General features: G+C 38.3%; 1 protein-coding gene across 1 annotated transcript in view; it reads left to right on the forward strand.

Moving 5' to 3' along the window:
- Positions 1–26654, forward strand: part of LOC150076228 (uncharacterized) — a 744224-nt gene that overhangs the window by 209470 nt on the left and 508100 nt on the right. The window contains exon 14 of the mRNA XM_090387291.1: positions 20439–20544. Within this exon, the coding sequence (XP_090243417.1) occupies positions 20439–20544 (106 nt within the window). The remainder of the gene's footprint in view (positions 1–20438; positions 20545–26654) is intronic.

Consider the following 26654-nt stretch of genomic DNA (forward strand, 5'->3'; position numbering starts at 1 on the left):
GACCACTGTTCCAGCCAAACCACCATATTCAACTGATGGATGCACAAACGTGCTAAACAAGCTGTAGTGTTTCTGTAATGATTAACTAATTCCACTGATATAACCATCATAAGGGTAAGTCCTTTAGTTGTGAAATTGGATTGTAAATTTACTTTCTGACTGTTCCTTGTAATTTATTACCATCTCTCTCTCTGTTGGAGGAATAAATCGTCGTCTTCTCCTACTTGTGCTATCTCCTAACGGAGGTCGGCAACCACCACGGCAAATGCCTCTCAGTCTCTGGTAGCTCTGAACAGCTGCTCAGTATTCAGACCCATCTAATTCTTGATATTATCTAGCCATGATATGCATCTTCCCCCAGGCTTGCTTCTTCTTTCCATTCTCCCCTCAATAATTAGTCTTGGAATTTCATATTTGTTGTTTGCATCAGGTATCCAAGATATGTCATTTTTCTTTTCTTTCCAGCCTTCAGCAACTCATGGATTTTTCCAATTCTCTGTAGGACACTCTCATTGGTTATTCTTGCTTTCCATGGTACCTATAACATTCTTCTGTATGTCCAAATTTCCACTGCTTCTAGTTTTTTGGGAGTGTTAGTTTTCAGTGTCCATGCCTTGGCACCATACAACAAAACTGACCAAATGTAGCATCTCATCATGCAAATTCTAAGATGGAGATCCAGGTTCCATTTACACAATGCAGATCTCATTTTAAATAAATACTTGCCGGGACCATTTCAATCCTTTCTTTTATTTCCATATCCGGTTCATTTTTGTCATTGATCCAACAGAATAGATATTTGGAGGAATAAATAGCAATCCAAATTCTTACTATTCAAGGACTAAATAAACATTAGCATTAGCATAAGTAGAGGCATATGATGCAAGAAAGCAAGCTTATGCAGCATCAGCCAAAAAAAAGAAAAAGAAAAAAAGAAAACTTCCCATTTCACCCTTTCATTCACTCCAAACAGTTGTCCACTTCACCATTGAATTTATTTAAGCTACCAAGTTCCACAACAAATGGAAGTTTGTTCCAGCATTCAACTACCCACTGGATAAAGGCAAATTTCCACATATCTATTCGACAATTGTCATCCCTCAATTTCAGTTTATTCCCCCTTAGAATTTGTCATCTGAGCAAGAGAAAGAATCCCATCAGCAGAGCCTGCTCAATCCATTCAAGACCTTATACACTTCAATCAGATCACCTCGCAGTTTTCCAGAACTGAAATTTGCAGAACTTAAGCCTTCTTTGAAAGAGCACCCCTTTATTCTCCTCACCAGTCTTGTTGCCCTTCTCTGTATCCGTTCTAACAACTCTACATCCTTCCTAAAATGAAGCTTCCAGACCTGTACGCAGTACTCAAGGTGTGGACCAAACCATTTCTTATACAAGGGAATAATCACCTCCTTAACCCTACTAGTGCAAAATTCCTGTATATCAATGACAAGACCCCATGATTTGCTCTGGCTGCTTGTCTGCACTGCTCTGTAAACTTCATATCTGACTGCACAGTTACCCCAAGGTCTTTTTCATTCTCCACTACCATGAGAATGAGTGTAACACCACACAGTTGGTACATTTATTTTGGGGTTACTGTTACCCATATACAGTACTTTGCATTTGTCAATGTTAAACTTTAGTTGCCACTTCTCAACCAATCTGCCCAACTTTTCTAGATCCTGTTGTAGTAGCATACTCTCATTACTATTATTAACCCTACCAACCTTTGTATCATCTGCAAACTTTGACATTAAGCTTGATATACCTTCATCAATATCATTGATAATTATACAAAACAACCATGGGCCCAACACCAAACCCTGGGGAACATCCCAGGACTAATAACATTAGTCCATGACACAACTCTTCATGGACTAATAGCATTAGTCCATTAAGAGCAGTGTCAAATTGATTACCACACCTTGTCTTCTCCCACTCAACCATTCTTTCATCCATTGTAGCAACTTGTACAGTAGTACTAATAATTTGTACATGATTCAATTTGTACAGTAAATCACAAGTACAATTTGTACGGTAGTCTTCCATGGGCAAGAGTATCAAAAGCTCTTCTGAAATCCAAGTATATGATATCAAAATGATTTTTTGCATCCAGTTACTTTTTAACCACATTATAGAATCCAATCAAATTGGTCAGATAAGACTTTCCCTTAGTAAACCCATGCTGTGTCATAACTATAACCAAACTGTTATCTAGATGATCCTGAATGCTTCTTTAACCAGTTTCTCCATTACTTTCCCCGAAATAGAAGTTAAACTAACAGGTCTGTAATTACTCGTGTTACCCCTTTGATCCCCCTTTGCACATCTCCAGTCTGTGGGGACCTCCCCTGCGTCCACTGATGCTCTCATAATTTTGGCTAAGGGTTTGCTTACTTCCATTGCTGCCTTGTTTAATATAACTGGATAGATCCCATCCACCCCAGGTGCCTTTCTTATGTTTAACTTCAACAATTTCTCCTCCACTTTCTCTCAGTTATTACAAAATCATTTAACTCTGTTAGATTATGATAAACATCTGGCCTTCTCCTCGTGTGAATGTTGATGCAAAATACTCATTCAGTTTGGCAGCTATCTGAGAATTATCATCTACTGTCAAACCATTAGCATTAGCATTAGTAGAGGCATATGATGCAAGAAAGCAAGCTTATTCAGCATCAGCCAAAAAAAAAAAAAAAAAAAACCAACCATTACTCTCATTTCACCCCTCCGTTCGTTCGAAATACCTGTCCAGCTGAGCCTTAAATTTGTTTAGGCTATCAACTTCAACAACAAGTGATGGAAGTCTATTCCACAAACCAACTGCCCGCTGGCTAAAGGCAAATTTCCGCACATCTATCCGACATACATCTTTCCTCAATTTGAATTTATGCCCTCTCAGGTGATTATTCTAAGCAAGAGGAAGAATCCCATCGGCATTGAGCATGCTCAAGCCATTCAAAGCCTTATACACCTCTATCAGATCACCTCGCCGGTGCCTAGTCTCCAGACTCTGTAATTTGCAAAACTTAAGCCTTTCTTCGTAAGAGCAACCCTCTGTTCCATTCACTAATCTTGTTGCCCTTCTCTGTACTCGTTCCAGCAGCTCTACATATTTCTTGAAATGAGGACTCCAGACCTGTATACAGTACTCAAGGTGTGGCCTGACCAATGCCTTATACAAGGGAATAATCACATCCCTATCCCTGCTAGAAAAATTCCTGTATATCATCGACAAGACCCCATGAGCTACTCTTGCAGCTTGTCTGCACTGCTCAGAGAACTTCATATCTGCCTGCACAATTACTGCCAGATCCTTTTCATTCTCTACCACTGTCAGCGTAGTACCACAGAGTTGATACGTTGATCTGGGGTTACTGTTTCCCATATGTAGTACTTTACATATGTCAAGGTTAAACTTCATTTGCCACCTCTCAGCCCATCTGCTCAACCTTTCCAGATCCTGTTGCAGCAGCAAAGCATCGGTAGTGTCCTTAACAACCCTGCCAACCTTTGTATCGTCTGCAAACGTGGACATTAAGCTTGATATACCATCATCAATATCATTTATAAATACAGAAAACAACAATGGACCCAACACTGAACCCTGTGGAACTCCACTAATAACATTAGTCCACATTGAGCAGTGTCCATTGATTACCACTCTCTGTCTTCTGCCACTCAACCATCCCTTTATCCATAGCAGCAATTTGCCTCCAATGCCACACTGCTCCAATTTGTGCAGCAGTCTTCCATGCGCAACAGTATCAAAAGCCTTTCTAAGATCCAAATATATAATATCAAAGTTATTCCCTGCATCCAGTTCTTTTGTGACTACATCATAGTATCCAATCAAATTGGTCAGACAAGACCTGCCCTTAACAAAACCATGCTGTGTCTGAGCTATAACTGAATTCTTGTCTAGATGATCCTGCAGTGCTTCTTTAACCAGTGCCTCCATTATTTTTCCTGGAACCGAAGTCATACTAACAGGTCTATAATTACTTGTGTCAGCCTTTGATCCTCCTTTGTGAATTGGGGTTACATTTGCACATCTCCAGTCTATGGGTACCTCCCCTGAATCCAAAGAAGCTCTCATAATTATGGCTAGGGGTTTGCTTACTTCCTTTGCTGCCTCCTTTAATATAACTGGATAGATCCCATCCACCCCGGGTGCCTTTTTTATGTTTATCCTCAACAATTTCTCCTCCACTTTCCTCTCAGTTATTAGAAAATCATCTAGCTCACTGCCAATGTTTACTTCACCTACGACATTCCACTTCCTGAATAACTCCTCATGTGTGAATGTAGATGCAAAGTACTTGTTTAGATTGTTAGCCACCTGAGCAGGATCCTCAACTGTTGAACCATCAACATCCAGTGGACCAATCTGATTCATCCCTTTCCTTCTTGAGTTTAAATAGGTAAAGAACTCTTCTGTTTTTCTTTGCATCCTTTGCCAAGGATTTCTCATAATCTGCCTTTGCCTGCCTAATCTCCTTTGTGACTTGGTTACACACCAACTTATATCTATCATAGGCTTCCATGTCACCCATTAATTTGTATGTATCCCATGCATTTTTCCTCTCTGCCATATGTCTCATTAGTTCATCTGACAACCATTTAGGCCTGAACCTTGAACAATATTTCTTGGTTGGTATGTAAAGCCTGGTAGCTTCCAAGATTAGTTGCTTGAATGCTTCCCATTTTGAATTTGCTGTTGGCAACATCATCAGTTAGTCCCACTGTATAGAATTTAAATACTGTCTCAGACCATCGTAGTCGCCTTTACGAAAGCAAAAACCCTTCCCTTTACCCCTGATGGTAGTTACCTCTTTGAGTAAATCCCACTTCAGCACACTGTGATCACTGCCACCTAGTGGTTCCTTTATCTGCAGATTCTTAATGCATGAAGAATCACTACTGATAATCAGATCAAGAGTATTACTCCCTCTAGTTGCCTCCCGAACATGCTGGTGTAGAAAACAATCATCCAATAAATCCACAAAAGCCTTGCTAGTGTGTGAATGACCAACCCACAAATTCCAGTCAATATCTGGAAAATTAAAATCCCCCATTATAAGACTCTCTGATTTACTGGCCCATTCTATTTCCCTGTACAGTATCTTATTATACTCATCAGAGTCATTAGGCCTATAGCACACTCCTACTCGCAATTTTGATTTACCTATGCTTATGTCACACCAAACTGACTCGATACTGCCCTGTCCATCGATGTCGACTGGCTTCACTTCCTTGGATTTTATGTGTTTCTTAACTAATAGCATAACCCCTCCTCCCTTCCTATCCTGTCTATCCTTGCTGTAGACGTTGTACTCCCCAAATTCCAGTTCTGTATTCCTTATATCTGTGTGACACCACGTCTCTGATATCCCAACAATATCTGCCTTTGATGTTTTTAGCAATACCTCAAATTCATCAAATTTATTTACTAAACTCCTAGCATTGGTGTACACGCAAGTATACATGCACCTGTTTCTATTCGTAGCTACCCTAACACAACCCATGTGTTTACTTGTACCCCAATGATTCCCAGCAGTCTCTGAAATATCCTGCATCTTGTTTTCCAGGCTGCTGCTCATTCCAATAGAAGCAGTGCAAGAATCACTTTCACCTCTGCCAGTGGCTACTGTTAATCTATTAGTCCTTTTATCCCCCCAATCTAGCAGTTTTCCGACACACCTAACACTGCCTCGATAGCATCAGCAAACATTCTTGCACCCTTTCTATTTAAGTGTATCCCATCCCTGTAGAAGCAGTCTCTCCTGTTAACAAGTACAGACCAGGCTGAAAAAAATTCTACCCTTGAGCCTTGCACAATCTTTCCAGGGCCGAATTGATCGACAGGGCTCTCGTCATATACTCCCTCCTATCATGTCTGGACAGAATTGCAGACACTTTCAAATTCAACCCTACTTCACGGCTTTTTTTCAACAGTGACCTGTACTTGTTAAGTAATTCCACTGGTCTCCTACTCTTAATATCATTAGTGCCAACGTGTACAACTATATAACCTTTTGTGCCCTTAAACGATGATGATATCCGCTCTACAACGTCATCAACCTTTGCCCCTGGCAGACATACCCTGGTCCTGTTCCACCTATCCTTTTTAATAATCCATTGATATCAAGTGGACCAATCTGATTCATTCCTTTCCTCTTAGAGTTTACATAAGTAAAGAATTCTTTGCTGTTTTTCTTTGTATCCTTTGCCAAAGATTTTTCATAATCTGCCTTTGCTTGCCTGACCTCCTTTGTGACTTGATTACAGACTAGCTTATATACCATAGGCTTCTGTGTCACATGTGGTATATTTATATGCATCCCATGTGTTTTTCTTCTCTGCCACGTGTCTCATTAGTTCATCTGGCATCCATTTTGGTCTATACCTAGAACAGTATTTCTTAGTTGGCATGAAAGGCCTAGTAGCTTCCAAATTTAATTCCATGAATTAAATTTGGAAGCTACTTTTCCAAATTTAATTCCTTCTCATTTAGAATTTGCTGTGGGTAATATCATCAGTTGGTTCCACTGTGTAAAATTAAAAAAATCTCTGAGACTACTGTAATCACCTTTACGAAAGCAAAATCCCTTCCCTTTACCCCTAATCGTAGTTAAATCAAATCCCACATCAGTACACTGTGATCAATGCCACCTAGTGGTTTCTTTATCTGTAAATTTTTAAGGCATGAATAATCACTGCTGATAATCAGATCAAGAGTATTATTCCACTGATTGCCACAATGCTGCTGTAAAAAACAATCATCTAATAAATCCACAAAAGCCTTCCTTGCTAATGTGTGAGTCACCAACCCTCAAGTTCCAATCAATATCTTGGAAGTTAAAATCCCCCATTATAAAACATTCTGACCCATTTATTGACCCATTCTATTTCTTTATATAACTGTTCATTGTACTCATCACAGTCATTAGGCCTATAACAAACTCCTACTCTGATTTTTCGTTTCCCAGTGCTTATGTCACACGAAACTGACTCAACGTTGCACTGTCCAGCTATGTCAACTGGATGCACTTCCTTAGATTTTGTGTTTCTTAACTAACAGCATAGTCTCTCCTCCCTTCCTATCCTGTCTATCCTTTCTGTACACATTGTACTTCCCAAATTCCAATTCTGCTTTCGCTATATCTGTGTGACACCACTTCTCTGATATCCCAACAATATCAGCCTTTGCTGTCTTGACCAGCACTTCAAATTCATCAAATTTATTTACAATACACCTAGAATTGGTGTACATGCAAATAAACATCACCTGTTCTTAGTATTTTCACCCTTACGGAATCTTTAAGTAAATCCCACATCAGTACACTGTGATCACTGCCACAGTGATTCCTTTATCTGCAAATTCTTAATACACGAATGATCAAACCTGTTGCCCTTCTCTGCACTCATTCCAACAGCTCTACATTCTTCAAAAAATTGGCCTCCAGACCTGTTTACAGTACTCAAGGTGTGGCCTGACCATTGCCTTATACAAGGGGATAACACCTCCTTTTCCATTCTAGAAAAATTCCTGCATATCATTGACAAGACACCACGAACTACTCTTGCAGACCATCTACACTGCTCAGAAAACGTCATATCTGCCTGCACAATTACACCCAGGTCCTTTTTGCTCTCTACCACTGTCAGTGTAGTACCACACAGTTGATACATTATTCTGGGTTTACTGCTTCTCATATACAGTACTTTATACATTTGTCAATGTTAAACTTCAGTTGCCACCTCTCAGCCCACCTGCTCAAATTTTCAAGATCCTGTTGCAGCAGTGTACTGTCATTAGTGTCATTAACAACCCTGCCGACCTTCTTATCGTCTGCAAACTTCGAAATTAGCCCTGATATATCATCATCAATATCATTAATAAATACAGAAAACAACAATGGACCCAACACTGAACCCCGAGGGACTCCACTAATAACATTAGTCCATGAAGAGCAGTGTCCATTGATTACCACTCTCTGTCTTCCTCCACTCAACCATCCCTTTATCCATAGCAGCAATTTGCCTCCAATGCCACACTGCTCCAATTTGTGCAGCAATCTTCCATGTCTAACAGTATCAAAAGCCTTTCTAAGATACAAATATATGATATCAAAATTATTCTTTGCATCCAATTCCTTTGTGACCACATCATAATATCCAATCATATTGGCCAGACAGGATTTTCTCTTAACAAACCCATGCTGTGTCAGAGATATAAATGAAGTCTTGTCAGATGATCCTGCAATGTTCCTTTAACCAGTCTCTCCATTAATTTCCCTGGAACGGAAGTTAAACTAACAGGTCTGTAATTACCTATCTCCCCCTTTGATGCTCCTTTGTGGATTAGGGTCATATTTGCACATCTCCAGTCCATGGGTATGTCCACTAACTCCAAGGAAGCTCTCATAATTATGGCTAAGGGTTTGCTTACTTCCTTTGCTGCCTCCTTTAATATAACTGGATAGATTCCATTCACCCAGTTGCCTTTCTTATATTTATCTTCAACAATTTCTCCTCCACTTTACTCTGAGTTACAAGATTCTCTAGCTTACTGCCAGAGTTTAATACACGTCTGGCATTACCTTCCCTGAATAACTCCATGTATGAATGTAGATGCAAAATATTAATTTAGTTTGTTAGCTACCAGAGCAGGATTGTCAACAGTTGAACCATCGATATAAAGTTGGACCCATCTGATTCATCCCCCTTCTTTCTGGAGTTTACATAAGTAAAGAACTCTTTGCTGTTTTTTTTTTGCATCCTTTGCCAAAGATTTCTCCTAATCTGCCTTTGCCTGCCTAACCTCATTTACTGACCCATTCATTGCTCAGAATAATCACCTGAGAAGGCATAAATTCAAATTGAGGAAAGACAGATCTAGGATAGATGTGCGGAAATTTGTCTTTAGCCAGCGCGTAGTCGGTTGGTGGAACAGACTTCCATCCCTTGTTGTGGAAGTTGATAGAATAATAAACTTAAGGCTCAGCTGGACAGGTATTTCATTGCATCATATGCCTCTACTAATGCTAATGCTAGTGACTTTGTTACTGACCAGCTTATATGTATCATAGGCTTCTGTGCCACCTGTTAATTTATATGTATCCTTTGCATTTTTCTTCACTGCCACATGTCTAATTAGTTAATCTGACATCCATTTAGGCCTAAATCTTGAACAATATTTTTTAGTTGGTATGCAAAGCCTAGTAGCTTCCAAGATTAATCCTTTGAATGCTTCCCTCCTCTTTGAATTTGCTGTTGGTAACATCTTCAGTTGGTTCCACCGTATAGAATTTAAATACTGTCTCAGGAGGCGCCTCCGTAGCCAGGTGTGAAGGAGCAGCAGTGCGTAGCACATGTTTCTTGATTAGACCGGGGTTCGAGCCCGTCACCACCAAATACGGAGGATGCGGAAAGGTCAGGAAATGACCACCGCATATCCCGGAGCAATATGGCCTTAGTTGCTAATGCTCCTAAAAACCAAATAATAACAATAACAATAACTGTCTCAGGCCACCGTATTCATCTTTACGAAAGCAAAAACCCTTCCCTTTACCCCTAGTGGTAGTTCCCTCTGAGTAAATCCCACTTCAGCACACTGTGATCACTGCCACCTAGTGGTTACTTTATCTGCAGATTCTTAATGCGTGAAGAATCACTGCTGATAATCAGATCAAGAGTATTACTCCCTCTGGTTGCCTCTCGAACATGCTGCTATAGAAAACAATCATCCAATAAATCCACAAAAGCCTTGCTAGTGTGCGATTGACCAACCCACAAATTGCAGTCAATATCTGGTTAATTAAAATCCTCCATTATAAGACACCGTGATTTACTGGTCCACTCTATTTCTCTGTACAGTTGTTTATTATACTCATCAGAGTCATTAGGCCTATGGCACCTCCGTAGCCAGGTGGGTAGGAGCGGCAGTGCATAGCACACGCTTCTTGATTAGACCAGGGTTTTAGCCCGTGACCACCAAATATGAAGGATGCGGAAAGATCAGGGAATGACTACCGCATATCCCCAGAGCAATATGGCTTTAGTTGCTAATGCTCCTAAAAACTAAATAACAACAACAACATTAAGCCTATAACACACTCCTACTCTCAATTTTGCTTTCCCAGTGCTTATGTCACACCAAACTGACTTGACACTGCACTGTCCAGCCATGTCGACTCGCTGTACTTTTTTGGATTTTATGTGTTTCTTAACCAATATCATAACCACTCCTCCCTTCCTGTACACATTGTACTCCCCAAATTCCAGTTCTGCATTCCTTATATCTGTGTGACACTACATCTCTGTTATCCCAACAGTATCCGCCTTTGAAGTTTTGATGAACACCTCAAATTCATCAAATTTATTTACCAAACTCCTAGCATTGGTACACACAAGTATACTTACACCCACATGTTTCTATTCTTAGCTACGCTAACACAGCCCATGTATTTACTTGTTTCGCAGTGACTCCCAGCAGTCTCTGTAATCCCCTACACCTTGTTTTCCAGGCTGCTGCTCAATTCAATAGAAGCAGTGCAAGAATCACTTTCACCTCTGCTAGTGGCTACTATTAATTAATCTATTGAATTATTATTGTTAATCTATGAAATTTATATGTATCCCATGCATTTTTCTTCTCTGCGTATAATTTTATTATATAAATTAGTGTAAAATCATACCTGCCAACTTTTAAAAGTTGAAACCAGAAAATTTTTAATATGGATTAGCTTTCAGCTGGAAAAAACCAGAAATTTTTAAATGAGAGCTTCAAGAAAAGTGCATTATAATGAGAATTTCAATATATGCTTTAATGTGTGTTAAACCTAGTCATCAGATATGTGTACGTTATTTTATAAAATAGGAAAGGTGGGCTGTTTATTTCCAACTATGCATTTAATGTGAAATCATCAATTTAAGGGCACAAAAGGTGATATAGTTGTACACGTTGGCACTAATGACATTAAGAGTAGGAGACCGGCGGAATTACTTGACAAGTACAGGTCACTGATGAAAAAAAGCCGTGAATTAGGGTTGAAATTGAAAGTGTCTGCAATTCTGCCCAGACACGATAGGAGGGAGTATATGATGAGAGCCCTGTCAATCAATTCGGCCCTGGAAAGATTGTGCAGGGCTCAAGGGGTAGAATTTTTTTCAGCCTGGTCTGTACTTGTTAACAGGAGAGACTGCTTCTACAGGGATGGGATACACTTAAATAGAAAGGGTGCAAGAATGTTTGCTGATGCTATCGAGGCAATGTTAGGTGGGTCGGAAAACTGCTAGATTGGGGGGATACAAGGACTAATAGATTAACAGTAGCCACTGGCAGAGGTGAAAGTGATTCTTGCACTGCTTCTATTGGAATGAGCCGCAGCCTGGAAAATAAGATGCAGGATATTTCAGAGACTGCTGGGAATCATTGGGGTACAAGTAAACACATGGGTTGTGTTAGGGTAGCTAAGAAAAAGAACAGGTGCATGTATACTTGTGTGTACACCAATGCTAGGAGTTTAGTAAATAAATTTGATGAATTTGAGGTATTGCTCAAAACATCAAAGGCAGATATTGTGGGGATTTCAGAGACGTGGTGTCACACAGATATAAGAAATGCAGAACTGGAATTTGGGGAGTACAATGTCTACAGAAAGGATAGACAGGATAGGAAGGGAGGAGGGGTTATGCTATTAGTTAAAAAACACATAAAATCCAAGGAAGTGAAGCCAGTCGACATCGCTGGACAGTGCAGTGTCGAGTCAGTTTGGTGTGACATAAGCATTGGGAGATCAAAATTGAGAGTAGGAGTGTGCTATAGGCCTAATGACTCTGATGAGTATAATAAGAAACTGTTCGGAGAAATAGAGTGGGCCAGTAAATCAGAGAGTCTTATAATGGGGGATTTTAATTTCCCAGATATTGACTGGAATTTGGGGGCTGGTCACTCACACAGTAGCAAGGCTTTTGTGGATTTATTGGATGATTGTTTTCTACATCAGCATGTTCGGGAGGCAACTAGAGGGAGTAATACTCTTGATTTGATTATCAGTAGTGATTCTTCATGCATTAAGAATCTGCAGATAAATGAACCACTTGGTGGCAGTGATCACAGTGTGCTGAAGTGGGAGTTACTCAAAGAGGTAACTACCATTAGGGGTAAAGGGAAGGGGTATTGCTTTCGTAAAGGCGACTACAATGGACTGAGACAGTATTTAAATTCTATACAGTGGGATCAACTGATGATATTGCCAACAGCAAATTCAAAATGGGAAGCATTCAAAGAACTTATCGTGGAAGCTACTAGGCTTTACATACCAACTAAGAAATATTGTTCAAGGTTTAGGCCTAAATGGTTGTCATGAACTAATGAGGCATATGGCAGAGAAGAAAAATGCATGGGATACATACAAATTAACACGTGACACGGACGCCTATGATAGATACAAGTTGATCTGTAACCAAGTTACAAAGGAGGTTAGGCAGGCGAAGGCAGATTACGAGAGATCCTTGGCAAGGGATGCGAAGAAAAACAGCAAAGAGTTCTTTACTTATGTAAACTCTAGAAGGAAGGGGATGAATCAGATTGGTCCACTTGAGATCGATGGGTCAACTGTTGATGACCCTGCTCGGGTAGCTAACAAACTAAATGAATATTTTGCATCGACATTCACACATGAGGAGTTATTCAGCGAGGGGAATGCCAGAGGTGTATTCAACTCTAGCAGTAAGCTAGAGAATCTTGTAATAACTGAGAGCAAAGTGGAGGAGAAATTGTTGAAGATAAACACAAGAAAGGCACCTGGGGTGGATGGGATCTATCCAGTTATATTAAAGGAGGCAGCAAAGGAGGTAAGCAAACCCTTAGCCATAATTATGAGAGCTTCCTTGGACTCAGGGGAGGTACCCATTGACTGGAGATGTGCAAATGTGACCCCAATTCACAAAGGGGGATCAAAGGCTGACACAAGTAATTATAGACCTGTGAGTTTAACTTCTGTTCCCGGAAAATTAATGGAGGCACTGGTGAAAGAAGCACTGCAGGATCATCTAGACAAGACTTCAGTTATAGCTAGGACACAGCATGGTTTTGTTAAGGGGAAGTCTTGCCTGACCAATTTGATTGGATACTATGATGCAGTCAGAAAAGAACTGGATGCAGGGAATAACTTTGATATTATATACTTGGATCTTAGAAAGGCTTTTGATACTGTTGCACATGGAAGACTGCTGCACAAATTGGAGCAGTGTGGCATTGGAGGCAAGTTGCTGCTATGGATAAAGGGGTGGTTGAGGGGGAGAAGACAGAGAGTGGTAATCAATGGACACTGCTCATCGTGGACTAATGTTATTAGTGGAGTCCCTCAGGGTTCAGTATTGGGGCCTTTATTGTTTTCTGTATTTATAAATGATATTGATGATGGTATATCAGGCTTAATGTCCAAGTTTGCAGACGATACGAAGGTTGGCAGGGTTGTCAAGGACACTACTGACACTATGCTGCTGCAACAGGATTTGGAAAGGTTGAGCAGACGGGCTTCGAGGTGGCAAATGAAGTTTAACATTGACAAATGTAAAGTACTACATATGGGAAACAGCAACCCCAGAGCAACGTATCAACTCTGTGGTACTACACTGACAGTGGTAGAGAATGAAAGGGACCTGGGGGTGGTGGTGCAGGCAGATATGAAGTTCTCTGAGCAGTGCAGACGAGCTGCAAGAGTAGCTCATGGTGTATTGTCAATGATATATAGGAATTTTTCTAGCAGGGATAAGGAGGTGATTATTCCCTTGTATAAGGCAATGGTCAGGCCACACCTAGAGTACTGTATACAGGCCTGGAGGCCTCATTTCAGGAAGGATGTAGAGCTGCTGGAACGAGTACAGAGAAGGGCAACTAGATTGGTGAATGGGACAAAGGGGTTCTCTTACGAAGAAAGGCTTAAGTTTTGCAAATTACAGTGTCTGGAAACTAGGCACCAGCGGGGTGATCTGATAGAGGTGTACAAAGCCTTGAATGGTTTGAGCATGCTCAATGCTGATGGGATTCTTCCTCTAGCTCAGAAAAATCACCTGAGAGGGCATAAATTCAAATTGAGGAAAGACAGATGTAGGATAGATGTGCGGAAATTTGCCTTTAGCCAGCGGCGCCTCCGTAGCCAGGTGGGAAGGAGCAGCAGTGCGTAGCACACGCTTCTTGATTAGACCGGGGTTCGAGCCCGTCACCACCAAATACGGAGGATGCGGAAAGGTTAAGGAATGACCGCCGCATATCCTGGAGCAATATGGCCTTAGTTGCTAATGCTCCTAAAAACCAAACAACAACAACAACTTTAGCCAGCGGGTGGTTGGTGGGTGGAACAGACTTCCATCCCTTGTCGTGGAAGTTGATAGCCTAAATAAGTTTAAGGCTCAGCTGGACAGGTATTTCGAACGAACAGAGGGGTGAAGTGGAAGTGGTTATTTTTATTTATTTATGTTACTTTTTTTTTTTTTTTTTTTTTTTGGCTGATGCTGCATAAGCTTGCTTTCTTGCATCAAATGCCTCTACTAATGCTAATGCTAATGCTAAAGGAGTTTAACAACCATATGTGCAATTTTTATTGGATTTTGGGGTATGTATAATTTGCAAATTTGATCATAGAAGTGTTGAGTAGTTGGACAGTATTCAAATGAAGAAGGGCTGAAACCCATTGAAATTCATCACAGGATAATTAATATGTATGGTGAGAACTATTTGTCACACATAATGACATATTACCCAAAGTTTCAAAATGAAATCTGTGATCTAGAAGAGCCTGCTTATCCTTGCCAGGTTAAACACATTGTCATACCAGAAAACATGTCTGCTGTTGAAAGGGTTATTCATGGAAATTAGCATTAAATGTGTTGATCACATTGTACATAATCAGCTAGGATTCAGTTAATTAGGTGCAAGATGGCCCCTTGCTAACTCACAGATGAACTGAAACAATTATAAGTTGATGTATGCCCTGCATTGATGGATCAATATGAAGCCAAAAGGGATTATTTCTTACTAGACGTTAGCAACCTTTTGGCCCTAGCAGGCAGCATCTATTTTCTCCCTTTATAACATGGGATACACACCTAGCAGACCTGAGAGAGAGAGAAGATGCAAATGCATTTGTTATATAGAGATATTTGTTACATTATTTGATCTTGTGATCAAATAATGTAATATTTATGATCAAATAATTGTGGCTATTTTTATAACTAAGGGAACACCTTTGTTGCATTATTATTATTTATTTCAACTGTATAATCAAGTTTTAAATACATTGAAACATATTTTAAGCTAAGAGCCTTTCCTTTAAAAAAACCAAGTATAGACATCCAAAACTATTGTTTGCCTTAATTTGAAATCATTCAACTTAGTATTATTTTATTTATGTTTTTTATATTATTTATCCATTCTGTATATTTATAGATAAATACATCAATTGCACGTCACCAGTATGACATACAGTTGATGTATAACAAAAGGAATCCCATTTATGTATTTTAAAATCAGTCTAATAATAGGATTTTGAAATTGATTATTATCAAGTAGTTTATGCAAATAATAGAAGGTGCCTGTATTAAATCGAAGTACATGTACCCAATTTAATACAGGCACCCTTTTATAGAATGCACACACACAGTTTTATGATTTCTACAATGGATTGTATATATTTTCTCTCCTCACAATAGCTAGCTGATTATAAAATGATAATATTTCATTCCTATAACTAGCAACCAACCTGCTTCAAGCATGCACACATGCTGTTCTGGAATCGAGGTGTGAGGATCTGGTTGCCATCCCATATGCCTGTACTTTACCTCTGAAGTCTGAGATTATGCATTTTCATCTATCACTATCATTTGCTCCTGCCAGTGGATGAATACAAGAATCTCATCTCAATACATAAGGTATTGAGATGAGAACAGTGCCTTCTAGGAACACATGAAGATCTCTACAACTGTTGATAGTGATTCCATCCCACACCATTAAACAATCGCCTCCAACATCTCTGCAATGTATTTGTTCCCTGTCTGCTCCAGACAAAACTATATAGAAAATATAATTTCAGACTCTCAACTCATTAGTGAATCATGATCCATTGCTTCATAAGGACTTCAGCAGCACACTGTTTTTATCTGGTAATAGAATTTGCATCTTGTAACAAGTTGTGCTTAATTTATAGAGTACAATAGAGTTCGTTTTATTTCATACATGACAAATATTTTCTCTGTTTTTATATGTACTTAAAATATATATTCACATTTTTGTTTTATTTTTAGTTTTTGAGCACAAATGTACTTTCATACTAAAAATTTACATACCTTAAAACAAAAGGAATCCAGCACCTAAACTAAACTGAATGTCTTGTAGTTTTCTGATTTACCAGCATAGCTACCAGCTCTCCAGATTTGCAATGGTAAAATCCATCTTTTTTAAACAATTTGACTCCTCTCCATCTCACTGCCATAATATAGTTTTTCCATCTTTTTAGAAAAACTGTTTGTCAACTTTTTATTTTCACAAAAAAAAAAAAATGATAAATAATAAAAAAAAAAGCTACACTAAAATTATTATTTTTTTTAATGCTGCAAATTTCTGCTTATTTTTGTTCAAGAATTTTCTGCGAGATGTGCTGTGGTAATCTGCACTGAAAAATAAAAACATGCAATAATAGCATTGTTCTCTGTAACGTGTGATATTCCATCTTGTGTGGTGTGAAGCTAATTAACAATGTATTTCAATAACATGCCAAAGAAATATGACATAAAATTTCACAAGCATGCACAAGATTTTCCATTTATTGTAAAATCTGAGAAAAGTAACACATTGCCTTGTGTGCCACATGTATGTAAGTATGATTTTTCAATTTCAAATGGACCATTTTTAAATTGTGACAAATGGCAGTAATCAGACATTCCAAGCTACATCCCACTGTGGTGATCTTTTGTAATAATAATAATAATAAACATCAGATCAAAAGCAGCTTTCTTTCATTGCCAGCATTGAAAGGTGACTCTGCCAAATACAGCATTGGGCATCTTCTGTTGAACAACCTGAAAGTATGATCATCAGATTTCTTCAAAAAACTGTCTGTCACTTAGTGTCAATAATGTGCCTTTTATGGTAGCTTACAAACTGGAGTAGCAAGAGTATTAAAGGAGTAGATTGAACACTGTTAAGAGGCTGTTGTTGTCATCTTATTAATTTGTGTGATGAAAAGAACTGAATGCCTTCCTCTGAAAGTGGATGACTACTTGGTAGATATTTACTACTATCTGGAAAGAAGTGATAAAAGGAAAAATAGATTTAAACAATTTCAACTGATCCATGCCACTAAGAAAATAAAAAGATTTTGAAACATGTGTACACATTTGCTGTCTTTGATTAAATGTGTAACTAGACTGATTATACAGGAGCAAACTTTGATAAGTCTGTTTAAAGAAGTTAGAAGTGGTGAGAAAAGTAATACGAGTCCTTTTTCAGAGTTACCTAATTAATAAGTATGGCAAGCAATCATAGTGAGTGGCACCGACTCTTGTTGAAGTTCAGTTCGTGATCAACAATTTTGAAAGAGTACAAATTGATGAACTGAGGAAAAAAACCTCTGGTAAAAGCAATCCTAGACAAGTCAAGCAAGTTAATAATTTTAGTCATGCTATTCTCACTTGTGTAGAAAAGAAAGTCTGTTTGTTTCTCTCTCTTCTCACTTGAATAAAGCAATTTTTGCTTGTTTCATTTAAATGTTATGCCAGTGTTTGAAAATCCAAATATAGCTCTTCAATCCAATGTATCTCGTATCCATTTAGTGAAGTAATTATTCCTGCACATCTATCAAGGAGTAATGACCTCTCATCCATATACCGGGGTCATTACTCGTCGATATGTTGAAGAACATTATGTGCCAATTTATTTTACCAACAATTTTTTTCCAATTTTACACTTCCATTTTTAAAGTTGATTACCACACTAAACTGGATAGATGATTCTGATTTATTCATATGAATTTCTACTGTTGAGTTGGGGAGAGCTTAAAACAAGGAGAAGATGCTGTTCTTTTCAGTTTCCATTGAAAAATGATCTTCTTATAAATACTAGATAGCATTTATAAGAACATCATTTTATGTTCTTAAAAGAGTAGAAGTAAGTGTAATGGGACTATAATTGAATGGGAGGGATTTGCCACTCTTTTTAGGAACTGGTTGGATATGAGCAAATTTCCAAGCAGAAGGAAAAACACCTTTGGAATAAGAAAGAGAAAAAATGTGATGCAAAACAGAAGTAAGTTCAGGTGCACAGGTTTTTAAAACAAGTGGAGAAATACCATCAGGACCTGGAGCTTTTTTATCACTGAGATTTTTCAAAATCCTTCTGACATCCTTTTGGTGGAAGACCACAGGAGGCATTGAATGGAGTGTATTTGGAATGATAGGAGGAGATTTACCGAGATCATCAATACATCAGTTAGAAGAAAAGTAGGATGCTTGCAGGGCAGCTTTTCTTTGGCTTAAGTGGCAATAGAACCATTTGTTTGATTTAATGAGGTGGGAATAGAGATGGGCAAAAGTTGTGGCCAATAGCTTTGGCCATGGACCAGAATGCTCAACTACCATTTGGACAAGAAACAGGTTTTCTACTCTTAGACTGTTCGAAATCTGATGTAGACTGATTAATAACTGTACAATTGTTGTGAGCTTTGATGTAAGCAGAAAATTAAACTGGAGATTTGGATACAAGCCAATTGTGATTTGCAATATTCTTATCTTTTGAACAGCCTTAGCACGTTTATTGGAAAACCAAGGTTTAGATGAAGGACGAGATTTTAAGGTGGAGTGTAGAATAAAGGATTTCATCCCTACAAGAATAATTTCACTGATACGATCTGAGCAAATATTGACATCATAAGGTTTGAAACAGTAATCCGACCATGGAAAAGAAGAAAAGAAATCTCAGATCATCCATTTTTTCATTCTTGTTATGCTAAACAACATGAGGTTGAGAATGGCCATGAGAGAAAGGCTCCATTGGAGAAGAGACTATGACCAAGTTGTGATCTGAGGTACCTAGAGGACCACTCATCTCGGTCATGTACTTAGAAGGGTTGTTTGTGAGAAAAAGATCAAGTATGTTGTCTGTGTGGTATTCTGGTAGGTAAATGATCAATCTGTGCGAGGTCATTAGTAATTGCAAAAGTCTCAGCATCTTGACCAGCTGGGTCCATGTGACTAGAAATTGGTAGCTAGCTAGAGTTGTGAATGTTAAAATCACCAAGGAAAATTACATTACTGTTATAGAAGTTGGATTGGGAAAAGTCAAGTTTCAAAGAGTTCCAAGTGATTAGTGGAGTTGGAAGAACAGTAGAGGCAACAGATAAATCTGACAGAGTGTGGTAAAGGGATTTTAAGCCAAAGAAGATTGAAAAGAGGAGATTCCAAATTACTGTCTCTGACAGAGAATATCAGAGTGGACATATGCACAAGTGCCACCTTTGAAGCAAAAGGAATCATATAACAAATAATTTTGACAACTGAGATGTATAGTTGAATCAACTGATAATTGGGATTCTGTCAGAAAGATTACATGGGATTTTGCAGACTGTAAGTGGAAATGGATATCATTGAGATTGGTACTGAAACCACGTATATTTGTGAAATGAACAAGGAAGTGTTTTGGAGGTTTAGATCTTTTCGCAAATAAATTTGTTCTGTTAGTTTGACAATTCATGATGGATGCATTATGCATATATGCTAATGTGCCTGACAGTTGTTGTTGTTATTTGGTTTTTAGGAGCATTAGCAACTAAGGCCATATTGCTCTGGGGATATGCGGTGGTCATTCCCTGACCTTCCCGCATCCTCTATATTTGGTGGTCACGGGCTCAAACCCCAGTCTAATCAAGAAGCGTGTGCTACGCACTGCTGCTCCTGCCCACCTGGCTACGGAGGCACCCCTGAGACAGTAGTACTCACAGAAATGAAGTCAATCCTCATGCAAGCTGTACATTCTTAAAAGCAAATAATTTAGGAGGCATAAACAATTACAGATAAACAAATTGCAGAAAAGTTGCAGACACCACTACCATCAGGGACAAACTTAAAAGTGCTCTGTTTACTGAACACATTAAATTCTCCATATTAAACCTTGAGCAGAGTCAAAATTATGTAATGGTTTAATACGTATTCATAAATAAAGAATAACACATAAACATATTTGGGGGAGGCAAAATAAAAAGAAAAAAACTTGACAGAAATCTAGAAGAAAAGTAAACTTACCAGAAAATCATAAGTTAAATGAATACCAGAAAATTTTCAGATATGCTGAAGTAGATAATTTTAATTTTATTGCATTACTTCTGAAATATAAGCATTTATAGAAGAATTTAGTTAACTTTGAAATTTTCTAGATTGCAGACATTACTCTCTGACTCATCTTCTAATAGTACAGAAATTCAGAATGCTTTAGCGCTGAAGGAAAAGGAAGTATTAGATCTTCAGTTCACTCTAAACAAGGTATTCAGTTCACTTTACTTTCACTTCGGTTTAAAAATTTGGTCTTTTTTAATTTTTAAGAATTTTTCATTACTGCTTAAAAAAACTGCTGTACATGTTTTTTTCAATAGAAAAAATTTTTGCAGTTATTAATATGAAATTTTTATTGTTATATTTGATAATGTCAAATTAAAATACAGAAAAATAATAAATCCAACTACGTATTATTTTTATTCTATTATTATTCCTAATTGCAAGCACAAACTCTTCAGTCTATTTGATGAGACTTGAGATAGTGCTTGAACAGGATGGTCTATGCTTGCTAACAGGAGAGACTGCTTCCTACAGGGATGAGATACACTTAAATCGAAAGGGTGCAAGAATATTTTCTGATGCTATCAAGGGTGTTGGGTGGATAGGAAAACTGCTAGCTTGGAGGGAGGATTCATAGACTAAAAGATTAACTATAGCCACAGCCAGATGTGAAAGTGATTCTTGCATTGCTTCTATTGTAATGAGCAGCAGACTAGAGAACAAATTGCTGGGAATTTCAGTAGCTGCTAGGAGTCATCATGGAACAAGTAAATACATGGGCTGTGTTAGGGTAACTAAGAGTAAGACCAGGTGCATATATACTTGCATGTACACTAATAGTAGAACTATAGAAAATAAATTTGATGAATTTGAAGGGCTGATCAAAACATCAAAGGCAGATATTGTTGGGATATCAGAGACATGGTGTCACACTGATATAGGCAGTGCAGAATTGGAATTTGAGGAGTACAATGTGCACAGAAAGGTAAACAGGGAAAGAAGGGAGGAGGGGTTATGCTGTTAGTTAAGAAACACATAAAATCTAAGGAAGTGCATCCAGTTGACACGGGTGAAAAGTGCAATGTTGAGTCAGTTTGGTGTGACATAAACACTGGGAAAGGGCAAATGAGAGTAGTAGTGTGTTATAGGCCCAATGACTGAGTATAATGAACAATTGTGCAGACAAACAGTGGGCCAGTAAATCAGAATGTCTCATAATGAGGGATTTTAACTTTCCAGATATTGACTGTAACTTGTGGGTTGGTCACTTGCACACTAGCAAGACTTTTGTGGATTTATTGGAGGATTGTTTTCTACAGCAACATGTTCGAGCAGCAACTGGAGGAAGTAATACTCTTTATCTGATTATCAGCAGTGATTATTCATGCATTTAGGAATTTTGCAGATAAAGGAACCACTAAGTGACAGTGATCACAGTGTACTGATGTGGGATTTGCTTAAAGATATAACTACCGTCAAGGGTTTTTGCTTTCGTAAAGGTGACTACAGTGGTCTCAGACAGTTTTTAAATTCTATACAGTAGGATCAACTGATGATGTTAAAAACAGCGGATTCTAAAGGGAAAGCCTTCAAGAAATTAATCTTGGAAGCTACTAGGCTTTTCATATCAACTAAGAAAAAACCATTCAAGATTTAGACCTAAATGGATGTCAGATGAACTAATAAGACGCTGTTTTTGGTTTTTTGGAGCATTAGCAACTAAGGCCATATCGCTCCGGGGATACGTGGTGGTCATTCCCTGACCTTTCCACATCCTCTAACAGCGAGCTAAATGGTTTTGTAATATCGGAGAGCAAAGTGGAGTAGAAATTGTTGAAGTTAAACATAAAAAAGGCACCTGGGCAGATGAAATCTATCCAGTTATATCCATCCCTTTATCCATTGCAGCAACTTTATAAAGTTGCTACAATGGATAAAGGGATGGTTGAGTGGGAGATGGCAAAGAATGGTAATAAATGGACACTGCTCTACATGGACTAATGTTATTAGTGGTGTCCCTTAGGGTTCAGTGTTGGGCCCATTGTTGTTTTGTATATTTATCAATGATATTGATGAAGTTATATCAAGTTTAATGTCCAAGTTTGCAGATGATACAAAGGTTGGCAGGGTTCTTTATGACAGTAAAGACAGTATGCTACTGGAACAGGATCTAGAAAAGTTAGGCACATGGGCTGAGAAGTGACAACTGACAAATGCAAATTACTGCATTTGGGTAGCAGTAACCCAAGAGAAACTTATCAAATGTGGGGTACTATAATCAGGGAGGTGGAGAATGAAAAAGACCTGGGGGTAATTGTGCAGTCAAGTATGAAGTTCTCTAAGCAGCGCAGATGGGCTGCCAGAGCAGGTCATGGCATTTTTAACAATGATATATAGGAATTTTGGTAGCAGAGACAAGGAGGTGATTATCCCCCTTGTATAAAGCAATGGCCAGGCCATACCTTGAGTACGGCATACAGCTTTGGAGGCCTTATTTTAGGAAGGATGTAGAGTTGCTAGAATGTGTACAGAGAAGGGTAACAAGATTCTTGAGAAGAACCAAGGGGTGCTCTTACCAAGAGAGGCTTATGTTCTGCAAGTTGCAACATCTGGAGATTAGGCATCTGCAAAGTGATATGATTGAGGTGTATAAGGCTTTGAATGATTTGAGCAGACTCAATGCTGATGGGATACTTTCTCTTGCTCAGATTAAGAACCTGAGGGGGCATAGATTCAAATTGAGGGAAAATAGTTGTAGAATAGATGTGTAAAAGTTTGCCTTTAGCCAATGGGTAGTTGATTGCTGGAACAAACTGCCATCTGCTGTTGTGGAAGTTGATTCCCATTTCACTGGGTGGGAATGTTTGGTTTTTTTTTGGCTAATGCTGTTATAAGCTTGCTTTCTTGTATCATTCCTCAACTAATGCTAACAGTTATGCTTTTATGGCAATATTCAAGTATTAGTATTAGCATTAGACATATGGTTCAAGGAAACCCTAAGTTTTTGCTGCACTAGCCAAACAATATTAATTAGTTAAAAATAATAATAGATAATAATAAAATAAACTAGCTGTTTAAAACTATCCTCATGTAGGTATCTATCCAGCTGATGTTTGAATTTTTTCAAACATCAGCTTGATGTTTGCTGTCTTAAAACTTGCTGTCTAGAAACCTCCTGCAATCAACCCCTGTAATTTGAATTTATGGCCCCCTCCTGCAATCAACCCCTGTAATTTGAATTTATATTTTAGTTCTGGAATAATTTATAACAGTGAAAATTCTACCCTCATTCACCTTTACTTTCACCTTTCAGAATTGTATACTTTCAAGTCTCCTCTAAAGTGTCTGGTTTCCAAGCTGTGTAGTCCACATATTCAAAGTCTTTCCTCATATGAATGTGCTTTTGCTCCATTGTTCATCTTTGGACCCTTTCAAAAAGATTGAATATTTGGCTACAAAGCTTGGAAACCAGATACTTTAGAGGAGACTTGATTGAAGTGTATACAACTCTGAAAGGTGAAAGTAAAGGTGAATGAGGGTGGAATTTTCACTATTATAAATGATTCCAGAACTAACTAGGGGCCATAAATTCTTGATGTCTTCTTTTTGGGTGCAGTCTCTATACTTGAACACTGTATTCCAAGTGTGGTCTTAAAATTACTTTATACAGTAACTTTCATATAATAAATCATTAATAGGACACCTTAGACTTTCCTTGTCACTTGCCTCTGCTGCTAGGAGGCATTATCTTATTGTATCATAACTTTTTGTCCTCTACTGTTTTTAGTTTGATCCCACCAAGTGTTTTGGGGTTGTGGTGTCCCAAGTGTAAGATGCATTTGCTGCATGAAAACAAAGCTGTCACTTCTCTGATGGTTTCTGAAGCATTAATTTTCCTGAAGAAGCTCACCTTGGCAATGATCAACAAATACTGTACCAATTTTGCCATCATTTGCAAATTTTGCCATCATACCTTCTATCTCTTCATCAGTGTCATTTAGGAAAATCAAAAACAGCAGAGGTCCTAGTACTGATCCTTGGGGAAATCCTACTTCTTACATTGACCCAATTTGAAAAATAACAATTAATTGCAACCCTCTGCATCTTTCCCCATGATTCCAATGTGTTCCAACTTGTACAGTAACTTTTTTGTGTTGGATTGAGTAAAGTGTTTTGCTGAAATCTAAGTAAACAATGTCAAAATTATATCCTCTACCCAGCTCATGAGTGACTCTATTAAAATAGTTAATCAGGTTAGTTAAATATGATTTTTCCTTTTACAAAACCATGTTGTCCACATATGTATCTGTATTACCCTTCTTGACCCTTAAGGTATCCTCAATAATACTTGCATAAACCCTTGCCCTACCTTTGTTCAAAAATCCCATCTCTACAAAATAGATTATTTCTATCTGCATGTCAGAGGAAAACCTGCATCTTAGGGATTATTATCCATAGAAATTCTGGGTCAGAATTTTTTTTTTCTTTTTTTCATGGATATAATAAGGTTATGAACAGCACAAGCAAACTTCATAGTATAGTATACTTGAGGAGAATGTAACAAACTCTAACAAACATGCAAGCTATTTATTGTTATATCCACCATTTTTGTGCTTGAACCGTTAGCAGTTTTTGCTCTACTGAATATGAATTTGCAGACAAGAAAATCAACGAATGTCCACGTCATTGTTTAAGCAAAAATTTACTCTACAACTGAATATGCTATGGTTGAAAATATTACAGGTATGAACATTTTGTGAATTTTCCGTATGTTAGGGTGCAGGTGAAGTTTTTATGGCTCCAACTAATAGAGAATTTTTTAAATTTTTACCATATTATTAACTAAATTGGCATATTAATTTATTTTCTAGAAGTAGCTTTATATTTCTGGTTATGATACTTAGTTTATTTTGAACTTAGATAGAGATTTTGTGGATAGAGACTTAGTATCGGTAAAACTTGTACCGTTCAAATCTTCTGCCATTGTGTAGTATCGATACGGAATAGCATTACGTATATCTCGAACTTGATAGTGTAAGATATATGAGGTATAATGTAAAACTAGATAGTGTAATACATAGCACTGTAGTATGAATCTGTTAGCTTAGTGTAGTATCGGCAATTAATCAATTAAATTTATAAATCTTTTAATTTTTATTGTTAATTAAATTGTATTTAAACAGAAATCATGCCCCAGACTAGAGCAACAAAGCAACGTGTGCAAAATATAGAAAGTGCTGTGGTTCGCAGGAGAACCGAAGGAGATGATTGTACAACGTATCACAGTCTAAAAAAATGTGAAAAATGCGATGTATTTGCAGATCTCTTTCAAAAATGACATGATCTAGCCATGGAGGATATCTTTGTGTGTGCTAGGTGCAGAGAATATGAAGAAGTTAGGCAACAACTCAGCGTTCTGATGGGTATCTATGAGAGCTTGAAGAGTCGGGTGGATGCCCTCGAAGGAATTAAAATGGGGTCCCCATCAAGCTATCACCTGCCCGACTCAACAATAAAACTGACTCTTATGCACCAGGCAACACAGTGGCAGCCTTCAGGGCAGAATGTGCTGGTCCCACAGGAGCTAGTTATTGTTGATGACTCAATTGTCAGGGAAACAGGAAATATATTGTGCAAAAAGGATAGGTGGAATAGGACCAGGGAATGTCTTCCAGAAGAAAAGGGTGATGGCATTATAGAGCAGATATCATCTTTTAAGGGCACAAAAGGTGGTATCGTTGTATACGTTGGCACTAATGACATTAAGTGTACGAGATCCTACACATTTACTTAGCAAGTTACAGATCAACGCTGAAAAAAAGTCTCGAGTTAGGGTTAAATTTGAAAGTTTCTGCAATCTTGCCCAAACACGATAGGAGGGAATATATGATGAGAACCTTGCCAATCAATTCGGCCCTGGTGAGATTGTGCAAGGCCCATGGGGTAGAATTTTTCTCAGCATGGTCTGTGCTTGTTAACAGGAGCAATTGCTTCTACGGGGATGGGATATACTTAAATAGAAAGGGTGTAAGAATATTTGCTGATGCTATCGAGGCAATGTTAGGGGTCAGAAAACTGCTATTTGGGGGGGGGGAGATTCACAGACTAATATATTAATAGTAGCTGCAGGCAGAGGTAGAAATGATTGTTGCACTGCTTCTATTGGAATGAACAGCAGCCTGGAAAGAAAGTTGCTGGGGATTTCAGGAACTACTGGGAGTCCATAAAACAAGTAAATACATGGGCTGTGTTAGAGTAACTAAGAGTAAGAACAAGTGCATGTATACTGGCATGTACACCAGAGCTAGGAGTATAAT

This window comes from Mastigoproctus giganteus, chromosome 13 (assembly GCF_048544385.1).
Source record: "Mastigoproctus giganteus isolate SK-2022 chromosome 13, ASM4854438v1, whole genome shotgun sequence".
NCBI classification, from domain to species: domain Eukaryota; kingdom Metazoa; phylum Arthropoda; class Arachnida; order Uropygi; family Thelyphonidae; genus Mastigoproctus; species Mastigoproctus giganteus.